Consider the following 20243-nt stretch of genomic DNA (forward strand, 5'->3'; position numbering starts at 1 on the left):
TCTGGAGGGAGGGAAGAGAGAGTAGGGAATGCCACAGACTGTAATTTACAATCCACGCACCCTTTACCGCCTGCCTTTGCCCCCACCCTGCCGCTCAGCAACCTAGGACACAGGTGACCAATTGGCCTCTGCCTTCTTGAAATGCTCTGTTTTCTTAGTCCCTACAGCGCCACCCCAGGCCACCGCGAGTGCGTTAGTTTATACTGATCACAATTAAGCCCCCCTTCCTGTGCATTGAGTATTGGGCAGATGTGTGGCACACATCAGGGTGGACACAGCCCATTTCTACCTCTTTACGGCTTGGAGAGTGGATTTCAGACTAGATTGCCACCCTCAGTGGCCCCAGCCCCACCCCAGGTCAGGCATCCTGATACAGAGCAAGAGTCAAATTAATGCGAAAGACAATAGCATTCTTCTCTAGGTTTCTTTGGGATGGGGCAAAGCCCCAGGGAATAATTCGTTCCCCAGGCTAGAGCCTGACAGCAAGGCAGTAAGCAGTCTTAGAGAGCCAATGGGACCTGGACCTAAAGCATTCCTATTATGCGGTGTTAACGAGGGTCTTAGCATATCTTCCTGAAGTTTGGAAAAGGAGTAGGTAACCATGATTCTTGGCTTGCTTATGATAAAATAAATAAAAAAAAAAATAAGTGACTGGTTCTAAAATTTGTTAGACCTAAATTTTGCCAGCTTTATGACCTTGACCTTATTCTCTTTTTGCCTCCATTTTCTCATCTATGAAATGGGGCTATTAATAGTTCTTCATAGGTTGAGGGTGACGATTAGATATGATAAAATATGTATTTTGAAACACAATAGTAATGCTGAATAAATGTAGATGGTGCTATTATCATGTCTCCGGTCACTTTCTGACTCTTTTTCCCCCACTCTTGGACCTACTTCGTGAGGCCTTTCAGCTTTCCTGTATTACTGTTACTTTTCTCTGAGCCTCCAACACCTGTGCCTAATTCCTTGCTTTAAGATTCATTACATGTCCTCCTAATGTTATTAAGGAAAGATCCCTTGTTCCTCTTAAATGACGTCTGAAATCTCATAACAAGCCAGGGACAAATTCAGATTTTATTTTGTATTTTAGGTCCCTCTGTCCAGGTGCCTGTTCTGACTACATTTTTTTTTTATAAGCATCCCCACCCCCGCCAGAGAGGAGACAAAAGGATAAATGTTTTATCCCGGCTTGCAGCAGGTGTCATTCTATTTGATTTGTAGGCCTTTCAACAACACAAAAGGCCTTTTCTGTTCTTTTACAATATATGCTCTCTTTAAAGGTACTCAAATGAGGAAAAACACGCATGAGCAAGATTTCAGGTTCTAAGGGACAGAAAGTGAGCTCTTAGTTACTGGTTCACTCTTCACAGGGAAAACGAGATGCCATTAAAAACATTCTTTTCTTAATACCACCTAGAAATTTAGGATAGTTTCCTCTCAAAATATATATGAGTGGCATTCTCAGCAAATTAGTGTGTTTAGAGTAGGACTGAAATCTTTGAAAAGCCAGGTAAGGTCTATTTGATAAAGTCAACGAAGAGAATCTGTGTAGGCTTGAGTAACAATAGTCAATAGCCTGCTTACTTACTGCAGCTATTTGAAGTGTCTCCAACTTGCTAGCCCCAAATTGTTACCATTGGTGTTCAAAAGCAATATACCTTCTAAGTCCCAGCAGTGGTACAAACATGTGCTTAACTTAAAAAAGTTCTATGCTGGCGTCCCTAAGTGTTCCTAATAAATATCAGTATAGCTAGAGCTTGTTTACTCTACGCTAGACGTTATGCTGAGCACTTTATTCATAATGTCATTTAATCTTTCCAACAATTGGATGAGGTAGGTACCACTATTATTCCCATTTTCCAGGTGAGGAAACTAAGTCTTAGTGAGGTTAATAACTTGCCTTAGGTCTCATTGCTAGTACAGTCTGGGGCCAGGTGGGAATCTGGGTCCTGTCTTGAGAGACTTTGTGTTCATGAACTCCAAGGCACCATGCAGTCTCCCTGTTCATTCGTTGCCATGGGGAGGCCTCAGAAAAGTGGGTATGGATATTAATTTTTGTTTTTGAATATGAGAGCTGTTTTGAGGTAAAAATCTTTAGGTCCTGTTTCGCTTGGAATCCATACAAAGTACAGGTGATAAAATTAGCCTATCAACTCTAGTGTGCTTCTAAATGAAAAATAAGTCCATCTGATAAGAAATTTCACAAGAATAAAACACTGATTGGAGCTGGAGATCTTGGTGGCTGAGGGCTAGCCTTTTGTGTAAGTGTAAGGAGTTTGAAAAGCTTATATTGATGGTGTCTTGGGTCATTTCAGGACATAGTAATTCTTAGTCTTAAAAGTATTTTGTGCTCTTGCCTTTCCATTTCTCTAAAGAACTGTTAGTCTAAAAAGTCCTATTTGTGTGTTGACTTGAGGGGAGTTGCCCAACATTTTTATGTTCAATGATTATTAATATGGCCTATTAATTCCTTTGGAAAATATTAACATGAAATGTACTGGAAAAAAGAAGTAGTCCGTGGTTTGTGAGACTGTTGGCCAAATCCCACCTACCGAAATGCAGCCTGTCAAAATTATAATACTCTTACTTAGTCCCCTAGTCAAGCCAAATGGTAACATGAAATAAAGCCAGCCGAAATCAGGACACCTGATATCAAGACTTCATGAACTAAAAAGGCATTGTACAGCAAGGAATCTAATGCTTTTGCTTCTTATCCTTTTAATACAAGTAAATAAGCTTTATTGGGCTTGGTGATTCTTAGAAATGATAGGTTTGAGAAACGGATCCGTGCTGGAGCCTAACGTTCCGTAAACAAGCCCACTAAGCATCCCCTTCAGATGCACACGTTAGGGGTGGAGTGCCTCTCGAAGGGATAAGCTTTTCTGGGAGGGGGAAACACAAAGTGCAGCTTCCACTGTGCCCACGAAAGAAGGGGAAGAGAAAGCCCAGGCAAATGTCCTGTTGTTACCCAGCTTTCCTACTGCAACAAGGCTGACAGATGGGGCTTTTAAAAAAAACGTCACTGCAACCAGATCCAGGGGTGCAGCTCTTCTTGCTGCAGCGCGATGCAGTTGTGTATATTTCAGGGACAGACACAAGGGGAAGTAGCAGCCAGTGCTCATGCGGGCTGCTCCCTGGAAGCATTTCTGAAGAGAGAGGAGCCACAGGAGCCGGGAAATTCCTCCTCCTGCTGAGTCCGGGGCTGAGTGGTGGCTCAGGTTGAGACTGTGGGCAGGGGCAGGGGGCGGCGCTCCCAGCCCATCCCTCAGCCCTGCCGAGAGCTGTGTGGGCCGTGGCTGCCTGCACAGTGTCAGGGAGGCCAGCCAAGAAACCCTCCCTCCCAGGGGAAAACGGATCGCAGTTCAGGTGGGGACTTCCTCGGTAGCGTACCTGGCTGGAGCAGAGCATGTGGGCGGCCGGCGGCAGGCGGCTCTGGTTATGGCAGCCCCGAAATGAAAGCAGCGGCCGCCGCCACCTCTGAGAGCTGCAGACAGATCAGCACCCAGCAAATAAGAAGCAAGTCCTAGACCCCGAGGAGGAGGAGGAGGAGGAGGAGGAGGAGGAGGAGGAGGAGGAGCGGCCGCCGAGCATCTCTCTCCCGCTCCTCGGTGTCCTTTAAATGAGGACTCCCTGCCAGTGCCGGAGGTAGATCTGCAGAGGCTTCCTCTCCGCCGCTGACCCCCGCTTACATCACTAACCTGTGACAGGCACATCTCCACGCCTGGTACCTGCTCCTCCAGCGGCTCCCAGTCCAGTCCCAGGAGCCTCTTTGTATACCGCCGACATGGCCAGCCAGCAGGATTCCGGCTTCTTTGAGATCAGTATCAAATATTTACTGAAATCCTGGAGTAATAGTGAGTAATTAGAAAATAACCTTTGTTTGTTTGTTTGTTTGCTGGATGTTGCGTAAGGTTCAAGAAATAAAATCTCAACTGGAGGCATATGCTTGGGTGCCAAGGAAGTTTTTTTGGTTCCATCTGCTATGAAAATCAAAATGTCAGAGACTGAACTAGCTTTCCTTAAGTGCAAAGGCTGCAGTGGAATCACAGTAGATTTTGTTTGATGAAATTTTCAAGTGAGATGGCCCTTCAGACTGTCAGAGCACAGGATGCATTTTCTGCCTTAATGTTTATTTGATCAGGCTTTATCTAAGTATTTTGTGAAGTGTGGTTTAATCAAAGGGGTGTGGCAGGGTTTCAGAGTACTTCATAATTGTTTTATTAGGGTATTGTCTAAAGAAAAAAAGTATTTAACAGTCTAAAACCTAAGTCTCATCTCTTTTGCACTAGAGGCATTTGCAGGTTTATGTATCTCTCCCTTGTCTGTGTGGATGATATTCAGAATGCTATCTAATGTTTGGATTTATAAAATCCTGTTGTGTTATAGTCCAAACTCATAACATGCTTTCCTGAAATATAAACAAGTGAGGTTCTGACCCTGATCATTTATTAGGATATCAGAATGTTATGGCTTCTGAAGTTCCATTACTGACCTACTTAATAATTTTAGCAATAACACATTTCAAAAAGACAACCTCTAAGGCATCATGGGTCTGAAATCAGAATTAAAATGAGGCCTTCAGGTGATCAGTGATGCCTTGTGTTTTTTGAATAGTTGAAAAACAAAGTCTTCTCTATTTCACCAACAGCCTTTGTGCTTGCTTTGGATAAAAGGCCGGCAGGTATTACAGATCCTTAATTGTTTGAAATTTTAAAAAAATTTTCCAGGAAAAATTTTGATGCTGTATTACGTGCATACTAATTAGCCTACCTGTGTTCAAAGAGCTGGTGATTAATTATCTCCTACACAGACGACCTGTGGCCAAGATTGTTCTTATGTAAACAAAACCTGGGCAGAGGAACCTCTGCCATAATTGCTCTAAGGAAAGAGCCAAAGTACCTTCAGCCTTAAGGTATTCAGGGATATGCATCTCTCAATGATCTCCATAGAAACCATTTTTTCCCCAGGTCATTTTGCACCACTGTATACACTATGGGGCTCGTCTAAAGCTGTTTTTCTACAAGTGGGAAGCCATTTGGGAGCCTTGCTGTCACCCAAATAGCATTCCTTTATTTGTTAGAGTCATAATTCATTTGTCTTGGGTCCATTATTTGTGTAATACTTCACACTCAAGGATGAGTCTGCCTTTGTCTATCCACCCTTTGATTAATGAAAAGGGTTTGACACACAGGGTTCTTGATGGAGCAGTTTTCCGATAACTGGAAAGACTTACTGTGAGTTTGACTTCGGTATGTGGTTTTGAATCATCATTTTGAGTACACCAAGACCATATTATGTTCTCCTATCATTTTTTGTCATTGTCTCATTAGGTAGAAAATTATGTTGTGACAATACTGAGGCCAGTGCGATTTCTTTTAAAACCTTTCTCCCTTGTCAATTTTCAAATGACTCTAGACAAAGTGTATATTCTCTCTACCTTTCCTAAACTCCCCCCCACCACCACCACCCCCCACACACACTTACTCCCTCACATCAGGAAATGGTTCAAAATTACTGTTCATGTCTACTTTGAGAGCATCTGGGACACAGTTCTGAATTCTTTCAATTCATTCAGCAAATATTTATTCCACACCTACTATGCCAGGCTATGGGGCTGCAAAGGTGAATGAGACACCCTACCTGCCCTCTGTCCTAATTTCTTTATCACAGAAGAGTGAACTTGGTGATTCTCTTGTGTTTCTTTGGAAGTCAGAATGCTTTTCAGTCCTTTCTTGAAAGAGGAAGAGGAAATACACTTTATGCTTAGTCTTCTTTGAGCTTGTTGCAACACTAACCTGCTTTTAACCTAGCTTAGCTCTCAGTTTTGCGTATTTTCGGTAGCAAAGAGAGAAGAGAGTTTGTCTGTCCATAGGAAAAAGTAGCCTTAGGGTTTTGGCCTGCTCAGTGTAACCTGGCTGAGAGGATGCATCACAGAGCAAGCAACTCCTCAGCCAGCATCATAGGTTTTTGAGGCCAGGATGCCCGCCCACATACCTGAGTGGAGAATCAGGCTCCTAATTATATAGCAGTGCTTATTTATAAAAGTACAACAATTAAAAAGCAATAAAACAAACTGTGTGACTATGGCCGACTGCTTTGCAAGGTGGTAGGTAATAAGAGGAAAGATGATTCTGTGAGCATGCCCATTAAGATTGCCATTCTCTTTTTTTTTTTTTTTTTTTAAGGGCACATTGTGGGGGAAATGTAATTTCGTGTATGTCTGTCTCCTCTGAAGAATTAACAAGTCAATTAAATCAGTCATTGCCTGGTGAGATGTATTAGCTTTTTATTCACTGTTCATTTTGACACTCTTCTTCATTGGCATGCCCACTCTGTCAGGCTGTCCTTTCATTTTAATGGAGTTGGGAATTAAAAATGGCCTTGATGTCTGGAAAGAAAATGTCCTTTGTAGACCTCACCGTGAGGCTCTCCTTAGCTGCTTGGACACCGCCCACCACTGAAGTCCTACGGCTTCTTCCCCAGTCATATCCAGACTTTCCCCCAACCATTCAGTGATTCTCACAACTGTTCTCCTTGGTGTTCATGGCCATAGCCTCCACAGGCCTTTCTCAGTTTCATCTGGAACGCTCTAGTGGTCTCCTAACAGGCCCCCTGACGTAGAGCTGCCTAGGGATGCTTCTGCCAGCATTTCAAAGACCATGCCACAGATCCCTCTTGCCCGTGAGCATGTAACTGCCATTCAAGACTCTCTTTGAGCTCCTCATCCATCCTTTCAGATTGTTTTTCTTCCCCAGCCAGATTTAATCTGCTCACCCTTGTCTGCATTTTACCACCTTGCTCTCCACTCCATGCCTGTACGCACGCTGGCCTCCTAATCCGGCATGCCCTCACCTAGAACACACAAGTTGCAGGACCAGATAGGCTTGGTTCTGGTCTCTTATCTCCTGCACTTGGCGTGGCCTTGGACAATTTGTTAACTCCTCTCTGCTTCATTTTTCCCATCTGTAAAACGGAAGCAGAAATAATGGATACCTCACAGAAGTAAAAGAGGTATTGAAGAATTAAAGCACTTAGAACAAGATCTAGCACATCGTAAACAATCAATGTTAAAATAATATTAATGTATCCCAATGCTCCTCTCACTTCTAAACCCACTTAAAATCAGACTCAGATCCCTTTTCCCCCTAGTATTGACACCATTTGTGGATTATTCTATGTGCAGTCAACACTTGCTACACCCCTAGAGAAGGGAATTGTGTGACTGTGCCAAAAATAGTTGCTTGCCTTCAGCCATTTTTTTCTAGATTTACTTTTTAACAGTCCCCCCTTTTCTATCTCAGCCTCTAGTAGAATATTCCTACATTCCCTAAGTAAATACCTCCCAGCAGCACGGGAGATGGTTTGGCAACATCCTCTCGTCAGTAAGTCCCTTTGGCCTTTCAGGTTTGCTATGGAAAAAGTTTAGAGCAGATAGTTCCAAGCAATTTCAGAGGAAAAGAAGGCTGGCTTTAGACTGATGTAGAGAGCCGGCATGTGGGCTCTCTCACCCATCTGAAACCTCTCACCGGGATTCCTTGTGTCTCTATCTACCCCGTGTTGTCCAAACGAACACAGGGCCCAATGAACAAAGGTACATTCAGAACCTATTCAACATCTCGATCTTTCCAGGGCGGTTGGCATCTTTCTTACAACATCTGTCAAATCCTGCTACCCCACGGAGAGGAACTTTTGAAAGTTTGTTAACTCTTTCAGATAATGAGACTTCCATTGGCAAAATAAACTGGTCTGCGGCACTGAGCAAGCACTTTGCTTGTTTTGGAAGGGGCTGGTGTGTACTGTGAAATGTCTAATGTCACTGTAGAAATATCTGCATCAGTGAAATTGGACGTGGCATTTTTCAGATATTCTGTAGTGCATTAAGTTGTGGTGATAAGGACGATATTTCTGTCCAACATAGAAATGCTGGTTAGTACCAGGTTAACTCTGGAGACAAAGATCCCACGCATGTGCGGATGGGAAACACCACTGACTGACTGCAGAGCTGTCCTTACTGAGTCCTGTTTTTGTCATCCATGTAGTTCAAAGACCCCACGGGAAAGGCCTGAGAGAAACCTCAAGGGGTTAGTTTTAACCTCTTGGTGGAGTTGGTTTGAAGAGGTAGAAAACTAATGACGTGAACCAAGTTGCCTGAATCTAGCAGAGCAGTCCCGCTCAAGTGCAGACACGCTCAAGTGCAGACACGCTCAAGTGCAGAGCACCTCAGTGTTCTTGAACGAGTAGGGAGTGCCCAGCCCATCCAGGCAGTTGGGAGGGAGTCACTCCAGTGCTCCTGTCACTCAGTAGATGTCTGACCCTGCGTCCACTCGCTCAGGTGAGGGTCCCTTCTGCGAAAGTAGTTTATTGTCCTGATGAGAAACGAAACCCCAAATAAACATCTGCTCTCAATAGAAAGAGCCTGTTCTTGGGTTTGTGATGAAGATAAATAACAAGTAGGGGTTTTGTTTGTTTTATGCGTTGTTTTTGTTGTTGTTAAAATGCTCGACAGTCTGAGAATAACAATGACTGTCACATTGACCGAGGGCCCACCCCGTGTCAGCTGTTATGCTTGGTAATTTATATGTGGGGCAACCACTGCATTATTTGTCCAAACTGGGACACTTTTGAGAGTGAAAGTTAATAATTATACCGGGACTGCCCTGGGCAAAGAAGGCCATATGACCACTGTGTTTATTATCTTCACTCTTTCCAATAACTCGGCAAGGTTATGTTTTATCCACACTTTACAGATGAAATTTTAAAAAGAGAGAAAGAGAGAGAGAGAGAGAGAGAAAGCGATTTGCTGAAAGCCAGGGTACTAGTAAGTGCCATAAGCCTTTCCCCCAATCCAGCTGATAATCACATTTTAAAAAATCACGCATAGGGTGATCAAAGGGTCGGGAACACTTTGGGGGACTTAGTGCTCTATAGGTGCTTTCATTCTCGTTGGCTGAGGTCACTGCCAACTCTTGGCCCCCTCCCTCCCGCTGCACCCCTGAAATTTGGGTATGCTCACGTGCAAGCCCACGCGAAGTTATATGCTCATTTGACTCTGATCTGAAACCTCACAAAATAAACCTCCATGATGCCATATGGGTATCTCATAGCTCACAAGCTGAACTCTGGGGGAATTAAAGCCTTATCATTCAAAACTAGGAACATTTAAGAGGAAGTTAGTTTGTTTATAGTCTTCCTCCCCCTGCCCACTTCCCCCAAGAGCCCGTGCTGGAGATCACCATCTCCTTAGCACAAGACCTCAGTATTGACAAGTCTTCACCATTATTATTACAAAGAATACGGTTTGTTCGCTATGGTCATTTGATTGAACACACACAACGCACACATAAAAGATTATAGCAAAAAGGTACATTTCTTCCGTTAGCCCCGTTGCATGTTGATTTTTCCCTCTTTTTAAAAGTGTATATAAATAAATAACTGAAATGGCTCTAGTAAATAGAAAAGGTACTAATGATTTTAGTTCTTTGAGAATGGTCATTTGCTTACCTGGCTGAGATTTCTCTGATATATTGTATTTCTGTTTGGGAGATGGTGGCAAACTCCTAATCATCTTTAGCAGTGAGGACAGGGAGAATATCTCCAGGACTAATGGAAATCTATAATTCGGATATCTCACGGGACCTGATAGTGCCAGTCTCGGCCACCGTAAAGCCTTCTACAGGACTGGCAACACAGAATGATTTGGTTTCAGCTTCTTTGCCTACTTTGGCATGCTGCTTGGTATAAAGGTGACAACAAGAACTGAAACAGGCAAACAGAAGTAGGCGACAAGGAGAGATGACCTGGGTACTTTTACGATCTGGAAACAGCCCAGGATATTTGAGAAAGTTGCCAGTGTTCAGATGTTTCAACTGAACATTTAGATGATACAACATGAAATATTCTCTTTATTTAAAACACCTCTGTTTCAAAACATTTTAATACCTATGACTCACCGGTTCATTTCTGGGTACAGTTGAAGGAATTGAAGGGGTTACGTATATCCTGATCATCTTACTAGTAACTTCTGTATTTTTGAGCTCCATGTGATATTGAAAATGATTGGGCTCCGATGTGAGTTTGGGTGGAGAAATGACATTTTTCTGAGTTGGGGCTGTTCTGTGGATTGTCAGCCCCATACATAAGCTTTTTGTGCAGGTTCTCTGCCAGTACTAAATCTTGCATTTATTTAGTGCCTTGTGGTTTGCTCCGCACCTTTAAAAACATTACCTCATTTGATGAATGAGATGCATTGATTATGAATAAACTAGCTTCCTCTTAAAGTGTTTCTGGTTTGGGATGATAAAGCCTCATTACCCCAAAGTTCAACTTCGGAGGTATAAGATACACATACGGCAACAAGTATATTTTGTGAGCTTTCATATCGCCTTCAAATGAACAAATAATGATTTTCGTCCATGGTCTTTACCTTTGAATAGGACTTTTATAAAAAAAAAAAAAAAGTGCAGTATAGCTTGGCATCTGTTACGAAAGATAGACAGAGGTGAGTTTGTTTTAAAAACTTATGTATTAAGATTCTCAGGATTTATTTGTACCCTACCATTTCTTAGTCATCTTTTTCTTAAACACTCAAACATGTCTAATTTTCTACAACGTGATACCTTCTGAGAATCACCCCCTATCTGCACACAACTCCGTGCAGAAGATTGAGCAGACGACCACTTCCTGAAAAGGTGCATGGCATCTGTGAAAAAGAAAGTACACAGCTTTATCTCATCTTTTTTCTTCCCGAGCTCTGTCATTCGATAGATTCCTTTTATCATACTCATTTAAATATCTCTCCCCTGTAGAACTGTTGGCTGCACAAGTAAGCAAATGTCCTCACTTTGAGTTGAAAAGAATCTCTCAGGCTTGAAGGAGCAATGAGAAGAGCTTTTTCCATAACGACATCTTGACTTCCTTTTCCATATTGGATTATACTCAGAAACTTTCTATCTTAGCTTCAGCTTTTCTTGGTTATTGCCCCAAATACCTTGCGACCCCACGTTTTCAGAGAAGCAAGGCCAGCACTATTCAGGACTTCTTTTTGAGCACACTGTGACACACTGTTTGGGGACTTCCTAACTGAATCGGACTGGATTTTACCATCGGGGATCTCAGAGCTTAACCTCCTTCCTTGTTAGTTTCAGAATGCAGAACTATTCATGCACAAGTTCCCGGGACTTAAAGAATCCGAGGGAGAGGATCCAGTGGTATTCCAGAGACAGTGTATGCCCTAGAGAATTTTATTTGAGTACGTGTGATAGATTCTGTTGACTTTAATATTATGGATTTATACTTTCACGGCATTAGACAACTGTTGGAAACCTGGTGGTTGCAGGCAAATTCCTATGAGAACATTTTCAAATACCCCTCCTAGCAGGATAGCTGAAGGAGAAGAGGAAACAAATTATTCACCCTGGGACACTCGACTGTACTAGGTGTCAGTATTTGGGGCAGCAGGTGTCTCAGATGGGCATTCCTTTCATCAGAAAATGGTAAAGATGAGTTACCGTGTTTATCAGCATTTGGACCTGGGACTAATTGAAAACCAGTTCCTCCTTCATTTTGAGTGGTCCTCCCACTCTCCAGAACATGGAGGTTAAAGAGAAAGGGGGTATGTGCAAGAATTATATATTTCTGTAAGTGTAATGATCCTACCTCTCACCTATATCGTTACAAACACATCTTCTTCTTCACGGAACATACAGGCACACACATTTAAATATTAGTCACCCAGATCTCCAGCTGCTGAGCAGTGAAAGTTTATATTCTGCCAGCATATCAGACTCTACAATGAGTCTGATTTTGGTTTAATTCCTTTCTACTGTGTAGTCATTTGATGAGCTGCAGATGGAAATTTAAGCCAAAGCCATAACATTTCAGCTAATACTTTTTATGCTGCTGTAAGAATTTGTTGTCATGTCAATTTAAGGGAGTTGAAGTCTTTTTCAAGAAGGCATTCAAACCTATTTTAAGAGCTTTTATCAACTCTAATTTGATACACCACTCTGACTGCCTCTGCTGTCCTTAATCAATTGCAAAGTGCAAAGTAGTTTAGCAGTGGAAGACAGCTTTGAAATTTCCAGAATTTCTCAGCTAATGCCATGGGCACAACATTGTGGGAATATACAATTAAATCTCCATTAAAATTTCTTGCCTAAGCTTAAGAGACACTAGGCCGACTTCTTTGAGTTTAGACTTAAACAGGTAAATATGTATTTTGGCAGCCATGAAAAGGATAGGGTATTAGATTAACCAGGGCATTGCTTGAGTAAAATTCCATTTGAATGTTATATTTATGTAGGATCTGGCAAATCAAGAAAATGGTTTACTGCATAAGGGTCAAATCAATGACATGCTTCAATTGTCTAAATACAAGATTAGGTTTTTCTTGCCTGCTTTTCTGTTATTTTTCTGTGTGTGACCTTGTCTCCTTTCCCCACTTCCTTATGTGAAAGGAACAAACATGCCACCTTGCCTCTACCTGTTTAATGTGAAGGGTTTTGAATACCTCCCCTGAAAAATGAGGTTTATGTAAACATCCTAATACATGCCAGTTATTTCCCCCATGCCATTAAAGCCAAACTGAAGGAGGCTGGGTTGTACATTATTGAACTTGACTGATAAGTAGAGTAGGATCTCTGTCTTTCTAAGCTCGATCAGTTTCTTAGACTGGTCTGCTTTTGAGTATTCTGAATAAGAAATAGGTGTCATACTACACAGCCTATCGGGTTCTTTCTATTGTTATTTTTTACAGTGAAGTCACTGTGTATCCAACTCCGTGCATTTGAACAGGGTTGTCTACAATCTGAAGTGCTGGCATTCTTGATCGGAAGACAAGCGTTTCTTTCTGCACAGGGAGATATGGTGCTTATAGAAATTGCCGGCATTCTGGAAGCTTTATAGCATACGATCGGACAGTCAAAGGATACTCTCCTAGGTTTTGGTAGAGATTATGTTTCAGTTGAGCCATGTTGAAATCAAGAAGGCCATATGGATCAAGACAGTATTTAAAAACATCTGTCTTGGGGTGCCTGGGTGGCGCAGTCGGTTAAGCGTCCGACTTCAGCCAGGTCACGATCTCGCGGTCCAGGAGTTTGAGCCCCGCGTGGGGCTCTGGGCTGATGGCTCAGAGCCTGGAGCCTGTTTCCGATTCTGTGTCTCCCTCGCTCTCTGCCCCTCCCCCATTCATGCTCTGTCTCTCTCTGTCCCAAAAATAAATAAACGTTGAAAAAAAAAATTTAAAAACATCTGTCTGAAACACAGATTTGTTAAACAAGCCACCTTCACTTTATGCCCACAACTAGGTAGAAAGCTCTCATTGACAGCTTTAAAGAGTTTTAGGGGCGCCTGGGTGGCTCGGTCAGTTAAGCATCCAACTTTGGCTCAGGTCATTATCTCATGGTTTGTGAGTTCAAGCCCCACGTCGAGCTCTGTGCTGACAGCTCAGAGCCTGGAGCCTGCTTCACATTCTGTGTCTCTTTCTATCTCTGCCCCTCCCCCATTCATACTCTGTCTCTCTCTCTATCTCTCTCTCCCTCTCTCCAAAAAAAATGAATAAACATTAAAAAATTATAAACAAAGATTGAACACAAAGATTGCTTTAAAAAAAGAATTTTAAAACTAAACAATGTGGCTCTAAGTGAATAGATCACCTATGACTTTAGCAAATTATAAGCGGTTAGTTTAAAATGCACAAGTTCAAACACCAATTAGAAGACAAATTGCAGGGTTTTTTTTCAAAAGAAAACACTCAGCTTTTCAATTTTTAGTTTTGAAAACCACATTTTTAATGATCTCCCCTAAAACTGAGGCCTTGCTATTGAATGACAACATAGTCTATGCAATAGTATCACTTGTACTATTTCAGCATCCCCAAATTAGTCGTCTACTTTTCTTTTTTTTTTAATTTTTTTAACGTTTATTTATTTTTGAGAGAGAGAGGGGGGCAGAGTGCGAGCAGGGGAGGGCAAGAGAGAGAGGGAGACACAGAATCTGAAGCAGGCTCCGGGCTCCGAGCTGTCAGCACAGAGCCTGATGCGGGGCTCAAACCCACGAACCTCAAGATCATGACCTGAGCCGAAGTCGGCCGCTAACCAACAGAGCCACCCAGGCGCCCCAATCTTCTACTTTGGTAATGAGTATTTTAGCTTCCTAAGGGAGTTTTGAGAGAAGCCAAGTGCTGTGTTGGGCCACACTGGGTGTTCTGTTTCACTTTCCTCACAGTTGATGGTGGCCGTGAGTCCTGTTCTCATCTTGTCTTCCAGGCTGAGAGTACAGAGACCACCTGTCCTTTATCTTATCTGACTGCATACAAATGCAGGAAAATAGGAAAGTGAGAGAAATTTTAGTATTGCCTGCTGACTTTTGCATTCCCTTTACTAACAACCCCCTAGTCCTTATCATGATGGGAAAGCTAATCCTAGTTTATGCTAATTGAGATGTGAGTTTTGAAGGTGTTTGAGAGCCTGGCCAAATTTTCGATTGAAAAAAAAAAATTTAACAATGTTAAGTAATTGAATTTTAAGAAAGGTCAAAATTATGAATGAGAATGAAGATTATACCACATTTTAAATATCCAAAAATCTGTCTTAACTTGGCTTCTTTCCTTTCCCTTACCAACCATTTTGTTTGCCACTTGGATGCTTACTGTCATTTTCCTAGAAGAGCAAAGGAGTTGAAAGTCGGATTATTATCTTTGAAATTAGTCAACTGCTCTACTTTAAAAAAGAAACATAAATTGGAAATGATTGAGTATAGGATTCTGATCAGTGACTTTCATTCAAAATCCTAAATCCCTCTTGTCACTAATCACAATACACTAACATGCCTGCTCTTCACAGGTATAATGGTATAGTGAATATATAGAACTTTTTCTTGGCATCTAGTAATTTGAAATATGTATCATTTTAGGATGCTTTTGCCATAAATACTAGAATAATTTCATAAGGGCCAAAAGAATAGTCTTTTAATTAGCTTACCTAACCCACAGCCAGGAGATGGGTGGTTCCGGGGGGACTTAAAAGCTCAAGGACTCAGGCCATCCAGTCTTTAGGCTTGTCCCTGCATGATCACAGATGGCCACCTCAGTTCCAGATATCTTTGCTTTGCTTTGCTTTGCTTTGCTTTGCTTTGCTTTGCTTATGAGTCAGGGAGGGGGGTGCCTGGGTGGCTCAGTCAGTTGAGCATCCGACTTCGGCTCAGGTCATGATCTCACGGTTTGCGAGTTCGAGCCCCGCATCAGGCTCTGTGCTGACAGCTCAGAGTCTGGAGCCTGCTGATTCTGTGTCTACCCCTCTCCTTGCCCCTCCCTTGCTCACGCTCTGTGTCTCTCTGTCTCTCAATAATAAATAAACGTTAAAAAAAATTAAAAAGAAAAAAGCCAGGGAAGGAAGGAGTTTAGGTTAGGTCTTTCTTCCGGCAAGAAGGAGATAATTTTGCCAAAGACCCCAGCAAACTTCCTCTTGCATTCCTGATTGGAATGGGGTGATACATCAATTCTGGCAAAGTTGAATGAAATTACTGCACTGGCTTAGACAAAACAAGATACATGCCCTGGGACTGGTGTGGGTCTACTTTGTATAAGAGAACAGACTGCTACCTGCTACTTGAGCAAAATAGAAATTGTTACCAAGGCAGAAGCGTCGACAACAATAGAAACTGCTGTAAAGTAGATAGCATACACTAGTGGATGACTATTAATAAAACTCCCCCCTTTTTGTTACATAGCATTGCATTAAGCACAGAATAATAGCTAATAGTTATAAGCCCTTATGAAGTATCAAGTGCTATATTAAATAATTCACATGCATCATTTCCTCTTATCTTCATCATGACCCTCTTTTACACTTAACTATTTGTAAGTGACAGAGCCAGGAATCAGACCTAGCATCTAGGGTAAATGCTAAACGATGCTACCTTTCATCATCCTTTGCAAGATAAAGAAATTGATGAAGAGAAATTGATGAAACTCGGATAGGAGCAGAAGGATATTGACATGTATTCCCTGCTAAGTTATTACAGTGATATTTGTCAAAAAGCAGTGGCAAAGTGTTCTGAGAGTTCCCAAATAAAAATTCTGTATCTGTCTGCCTCTGATGTCAGAAAAAAGAGCATTTCTTGATGTTTTTCTTATGCTCATAAGAATGTCCGTGAGTTTTGTTTGTTTGTTTGTTTGTTTGTTTTGAGAGAAAAAGAAAGAGAGACCGTGGGGGAGGGGCAAATAGGGCAAGAGAGGATCCCAAGTCGCTCCACACTGTTAGTTCGGAGCCTGACGTGGAGCTCAAACTCACAAACCATGAGGTTATAACCTGAGCCAAAGTGGGTTGCTTAACTGACTGAGCCACCCAGGGGCCCCTGTTTTTTGGCTTTCTTAAAGCGAATTATAAGCAAGAATATTACTAAATCAGAAACTTGAGCCCTTCAAGATTGTACCCAGATCTCAGATGAAAAAGAAAAAATGTTATTATTGAAATCTGTCATTAGATTAAAATGAACAAATATGGTGTTAATTCATCTGAATGCCATCCAACAGCAGTGGATGAAACACCCTTAACTTTGTCGTCACCAAAAAAATGACCAAAATGTTTTCCTGTTTTCAGATATTTCCGTTTTATGCAGAAATATCAGTATTTTCCAGAGAGGTTTAGGTTTCAGTCTTATTGTTCAGATTTAGCTGATAATCTGAAAGGGTTTTATTGACTCACTTTACCTATCCACAGCATCCTCCAGCTAGGTCTTGGAATGGTCTAAGAAGAATAACTAGCATTTATGAAGGATTGCTAAGTTTCAGCCACTGTTCTAAGCACTATCTCATTTAATCTTTATCAGATCCTATTGAGGCAAATACCATTGTACAGGTGAAAAACTAAAAACAAATAAATAAGAGACTTCCCTAGGAAAGATGTATCAATAAGTGCTGGCAACTAAATTCATATTTACTTCTGGCTCCAAAGCTTCTATTATTTTTTTAAGTTTATTTATTTATTTTGAGAGAGAGAGAGAATCTCAAGCAGGCTTTCACTGTCAGCACAGAGCCCAATGTGGGGCTCGAACACACAAACTGTGAGATCATGACCTGAGCCGAAGTCGAGAGTCAGATGCTTCACTGACAGTTACCCAGGTGCCCCCCCCCCAGGGGGGCCTCTCTTCTTACTGGCTGCCCAGCAGGAGCCATTCCCAACTCCCTCCAGTGTTCATTTCCCCTCCCCTAGGATGTCTGAAAGAGGCAGGTGCTCACTTATTCTCAGCCTTCAGCACAAGCTTGCAACTGGGGATTCAAGTTGCTGGGGGAATTTCTGGAATGTATTTTTCTTCCTGAAAATAGGAGAAATGCATCTTTTGCCACTCTCATTGACCTTCTGCTTCCAGCCTTTGGACACAATTTGTGTAGACAGCAGGAAAAATTTTTGAATTCTGATACCCTGAAATGACTTGTAGCTGAACACGAACCAGGTTCCTGCTCTTAAGGAGAAGATTGTCTAGTGAAAGAGACCTACATAAATCTATAATTACAACAAAATATGACCAGTAACCAACCTCCTGAAAGGTGAATTGTGTATATGAGTGACTATTGTTTTTACGTAAATATTACTCATTGACCCCTAAGGCCAGATCTTCCCTACTATTTTCCCATATTGCTTATGGTTCTCTCCAAAGCTGAATCTCTTCTTCCCAGCCTGGTAAAGCTGTGGCTTTATCGCTCTCCTCCAGGTCACTTATTCTGCCCAGCTTCCTCATCATAAATGCTGAATTTCATTATCGGTCAGTCCCAGGCAAGAAACTGGAGTCTTCTTCAGCCCTTCTTTATTGCTAAAACTTGTCACGCCTCCTTTCCCAAATGACCTCTCCCCCATCTGGATCTCTGTCACCATCACCTCTGCCAAGGCCTGGTTCCAGGGGTTCATCGCAAGGAGCATCCCATCTGGAGAATCCACAGCTCCTCCAGGCCCACCTCTCTGCTGCCACCACTTTTCTGGGACAGTCTTGTCCTTGCCACGGCTTTGAGCACTGATCCCACCTTTCTTTTGTAATGGTGTGTTGGCACTGAGTGTGAGGTATCCATACATAGGGATCGCGCGACAAACGCTTTTGATGTTCATAGTTGCAAACACATTGGAGAGCTAAAATGTCATTATGAGCGGACAGTTCATCTGAATTCATTTCATAGGCCATATGTATCCAAACTGTTGTTTTGGTAGGCTTAAGAGTTCTTTGGAATGCAAAAACGGACTTGATCCCTGACCCACAGTCTGTAATCACGGTCACGGGCCGGGAGTGGGATGAGAGTATTGTTGTCATGCTAGAGTATATTACTCTGTTTCTTTTTTATGCTGGTGAGATTGAAAAAAACCTGGATTTGATAGGCATGATGCAGAAATTAAGGAAAGGCTGCCTACAGTTAAGGAAAAGACCAAAAGTTAGGTATAATTATCTGGTAAACGGAGCTCAGGCAGAGGCTCTAACTAGTCCTGAAGTGGACACACTCCAGCGACCGAAGACCCACTCATCAATTCTCAAGTGTCCCTCATACACAAAATAACAGCTATTAAACTGGTGCAGTGAGCTCATTAAATATCATATTGTTCTGCCAGACAAGGCCCTTGTTTTAGGGAGTGACTAAGAGACTGTCACTTCTTGGGCCAGGAGGATGAAAATGTTCTTTGGGCTCTGGGAGAAGGATAGACGTAAATTGTTGATACTCCCCTAGGACATCCCTCCCCATTTCAGTCTGCATCTTATTGGGCTGTGCTTCCTGTTGAAAGGTGACTACTCAGCTGATTTATCCAGCTCGGTGTTTTCATGAAGTTTCTGCTATCGACCTACACAAGGGAGAGAAGGTTAGAAGGTTTTTTTATGGACAGCATGAACGTAATGTCAAAGACCTATCCGAGCCCCATGGTGCTGGAGCTGGCAGAGTCACGTGAGCTCAGCGCTTGAGTGCAAGTTTCTGCCTCCTCCACTTTGACCAAAAAATGGTTGGAAAGTTAACCAAGCCTGGAAGAGTCAGCCAGGAGAATCATCCCACTTGGGTTATTTGCTTTTTTTTTTTTTTTTCTTGCTCAACAGAGAAGTGAATCACACTCTTCACTGAGCCGTGCAGCAGAGGGAAATGATGCAACACTGGTCACGTGGCGCAAAGAAGAAAGGCCCATTATGCAAACCGAGTTCTTCATTGTGTCCTGGTGTGAGGAGAGGTTAAATACCCACACTGGAAAGCGCCACAAAGCAGGGGTTCTGACATGGGAACCCTTCTCTACTTGGAGATGGAGGGGCTGTGATTTACGTTTTGTCTTTTCTTTATTCTTCTGCCTCTTTGACCGCTGGATTCACTAATTTTGATTATGATATCAAATATGGAAAGAGTTTATTTAAGCTTGTTTTATTTCCTTTTTGCATATGATTTGGGAATTTGTGAACATACGCTTCGCCTCGGTCACTTACTTGCCATGCAACCTTGAGTAAGTTACTTAAACTCATCCCCTAAAAAGGCATGATCTGTTATAAATGTCTTTATAAATACATCTATCAATCCATAGAGCTATAACAAATAAGTGTATGTTTCTGAAGTGTTTAGTATACAGCTTCACTACTGCAGTTTCTCAGTAAATGGTAGCCATTATTATTATTAACTTACGTATTTCATGCTTGTCTAAATTCCTCTATGAGTTAATGCTTTTATCTTGTTTGCTCATTGCCAAGGCAGGATGACCAGGAAATGAATGAAGAGCCCTGTGGTTCTCTGTGACATCTTCTTGGCATGGCAATCTGGTCTTTACCACTTTGTATAGTTTTGGTAAAGAGGTATGTATCTGGAACTTCAGAAAATAAACCATCTGAAGCTATCCAAGGCAAAACACCTTTCTTTCAAATTCAGAGTTGTGTAGAGTGATAACGTAGCAGGGTGTTGGTGTATGCTACGATTGCAACATTTTCTGTGTCACGTGCATTAAACCTTAAGCATGTGGTTTTTGTACCTGAGCCAAACTCCTCTCCCAAGTATGACGAGTTCAAGGGTCCCCTTTGGGGCAAAGTTTTCTCTCACTGCCCCACTTCCCCTACGCTTTCTACACTCTTCCATTGTTGCAACAGTAACGTGGTGTAACTGTGCTTTGCCTGTCTAGGTCCCCCACCCCCTGGACTAAAAATCAATCGTCTTGTCATTGTCATATTCCCCAGCACATTTCAGACCACATTGGCCATTGTTAATAAATTGTTAAGTGTTGATGGACTGCATAAAAGGA

General features: G+C 42.2%; 1 protein-coding gene across 8 annotated transcripts in view; it reads left to right on the forward strand.

The window, feature by feature from the left end:
• The window catches only part of FRY (FRY microtubule binding protein), a 445796-nt gene that overhangs the window by 180371 nt on the left and 245182 nt on the right, over positions 1–20243 (forward strand). For 2 of the 8 annotated variants that reach the window (XM_043576433.1, XM_043576454.1), the window contains exon 1: positions 3562–3857. The exons of the other annotated variants lie outside the window; for them this stretch is intronic. In XM_043576433.1, coding sequence (XP_043432368.1) covers positions 3788–3857 — 70 coding nt within the window. In that variant the 5' untranslated portion in view covers positions 3562–3787. Of the gene's footprint in view, positions 1–3561; positions 3858–20243 lie in introns of those variants that run through there. 8 annotated transcript variants of the gene reach the window in all.

Source organism: Prionailurus bengalensis, chromosome A1, assembly GCF_016509475.1.
Source record: "Prionailurus bengalensis isolate Pbe53 chromosome A1, Fcat_Pben_1.1_paternal_pri, whole genome shotgun sequence".
Classification (NCBI taxonomy): domain Eukaryota; kingdom Metazoa; phylum Chordata; class Mammalia; order Carnivora; family Felidae; genus Prionailurus; species Prionailurus bengalensis.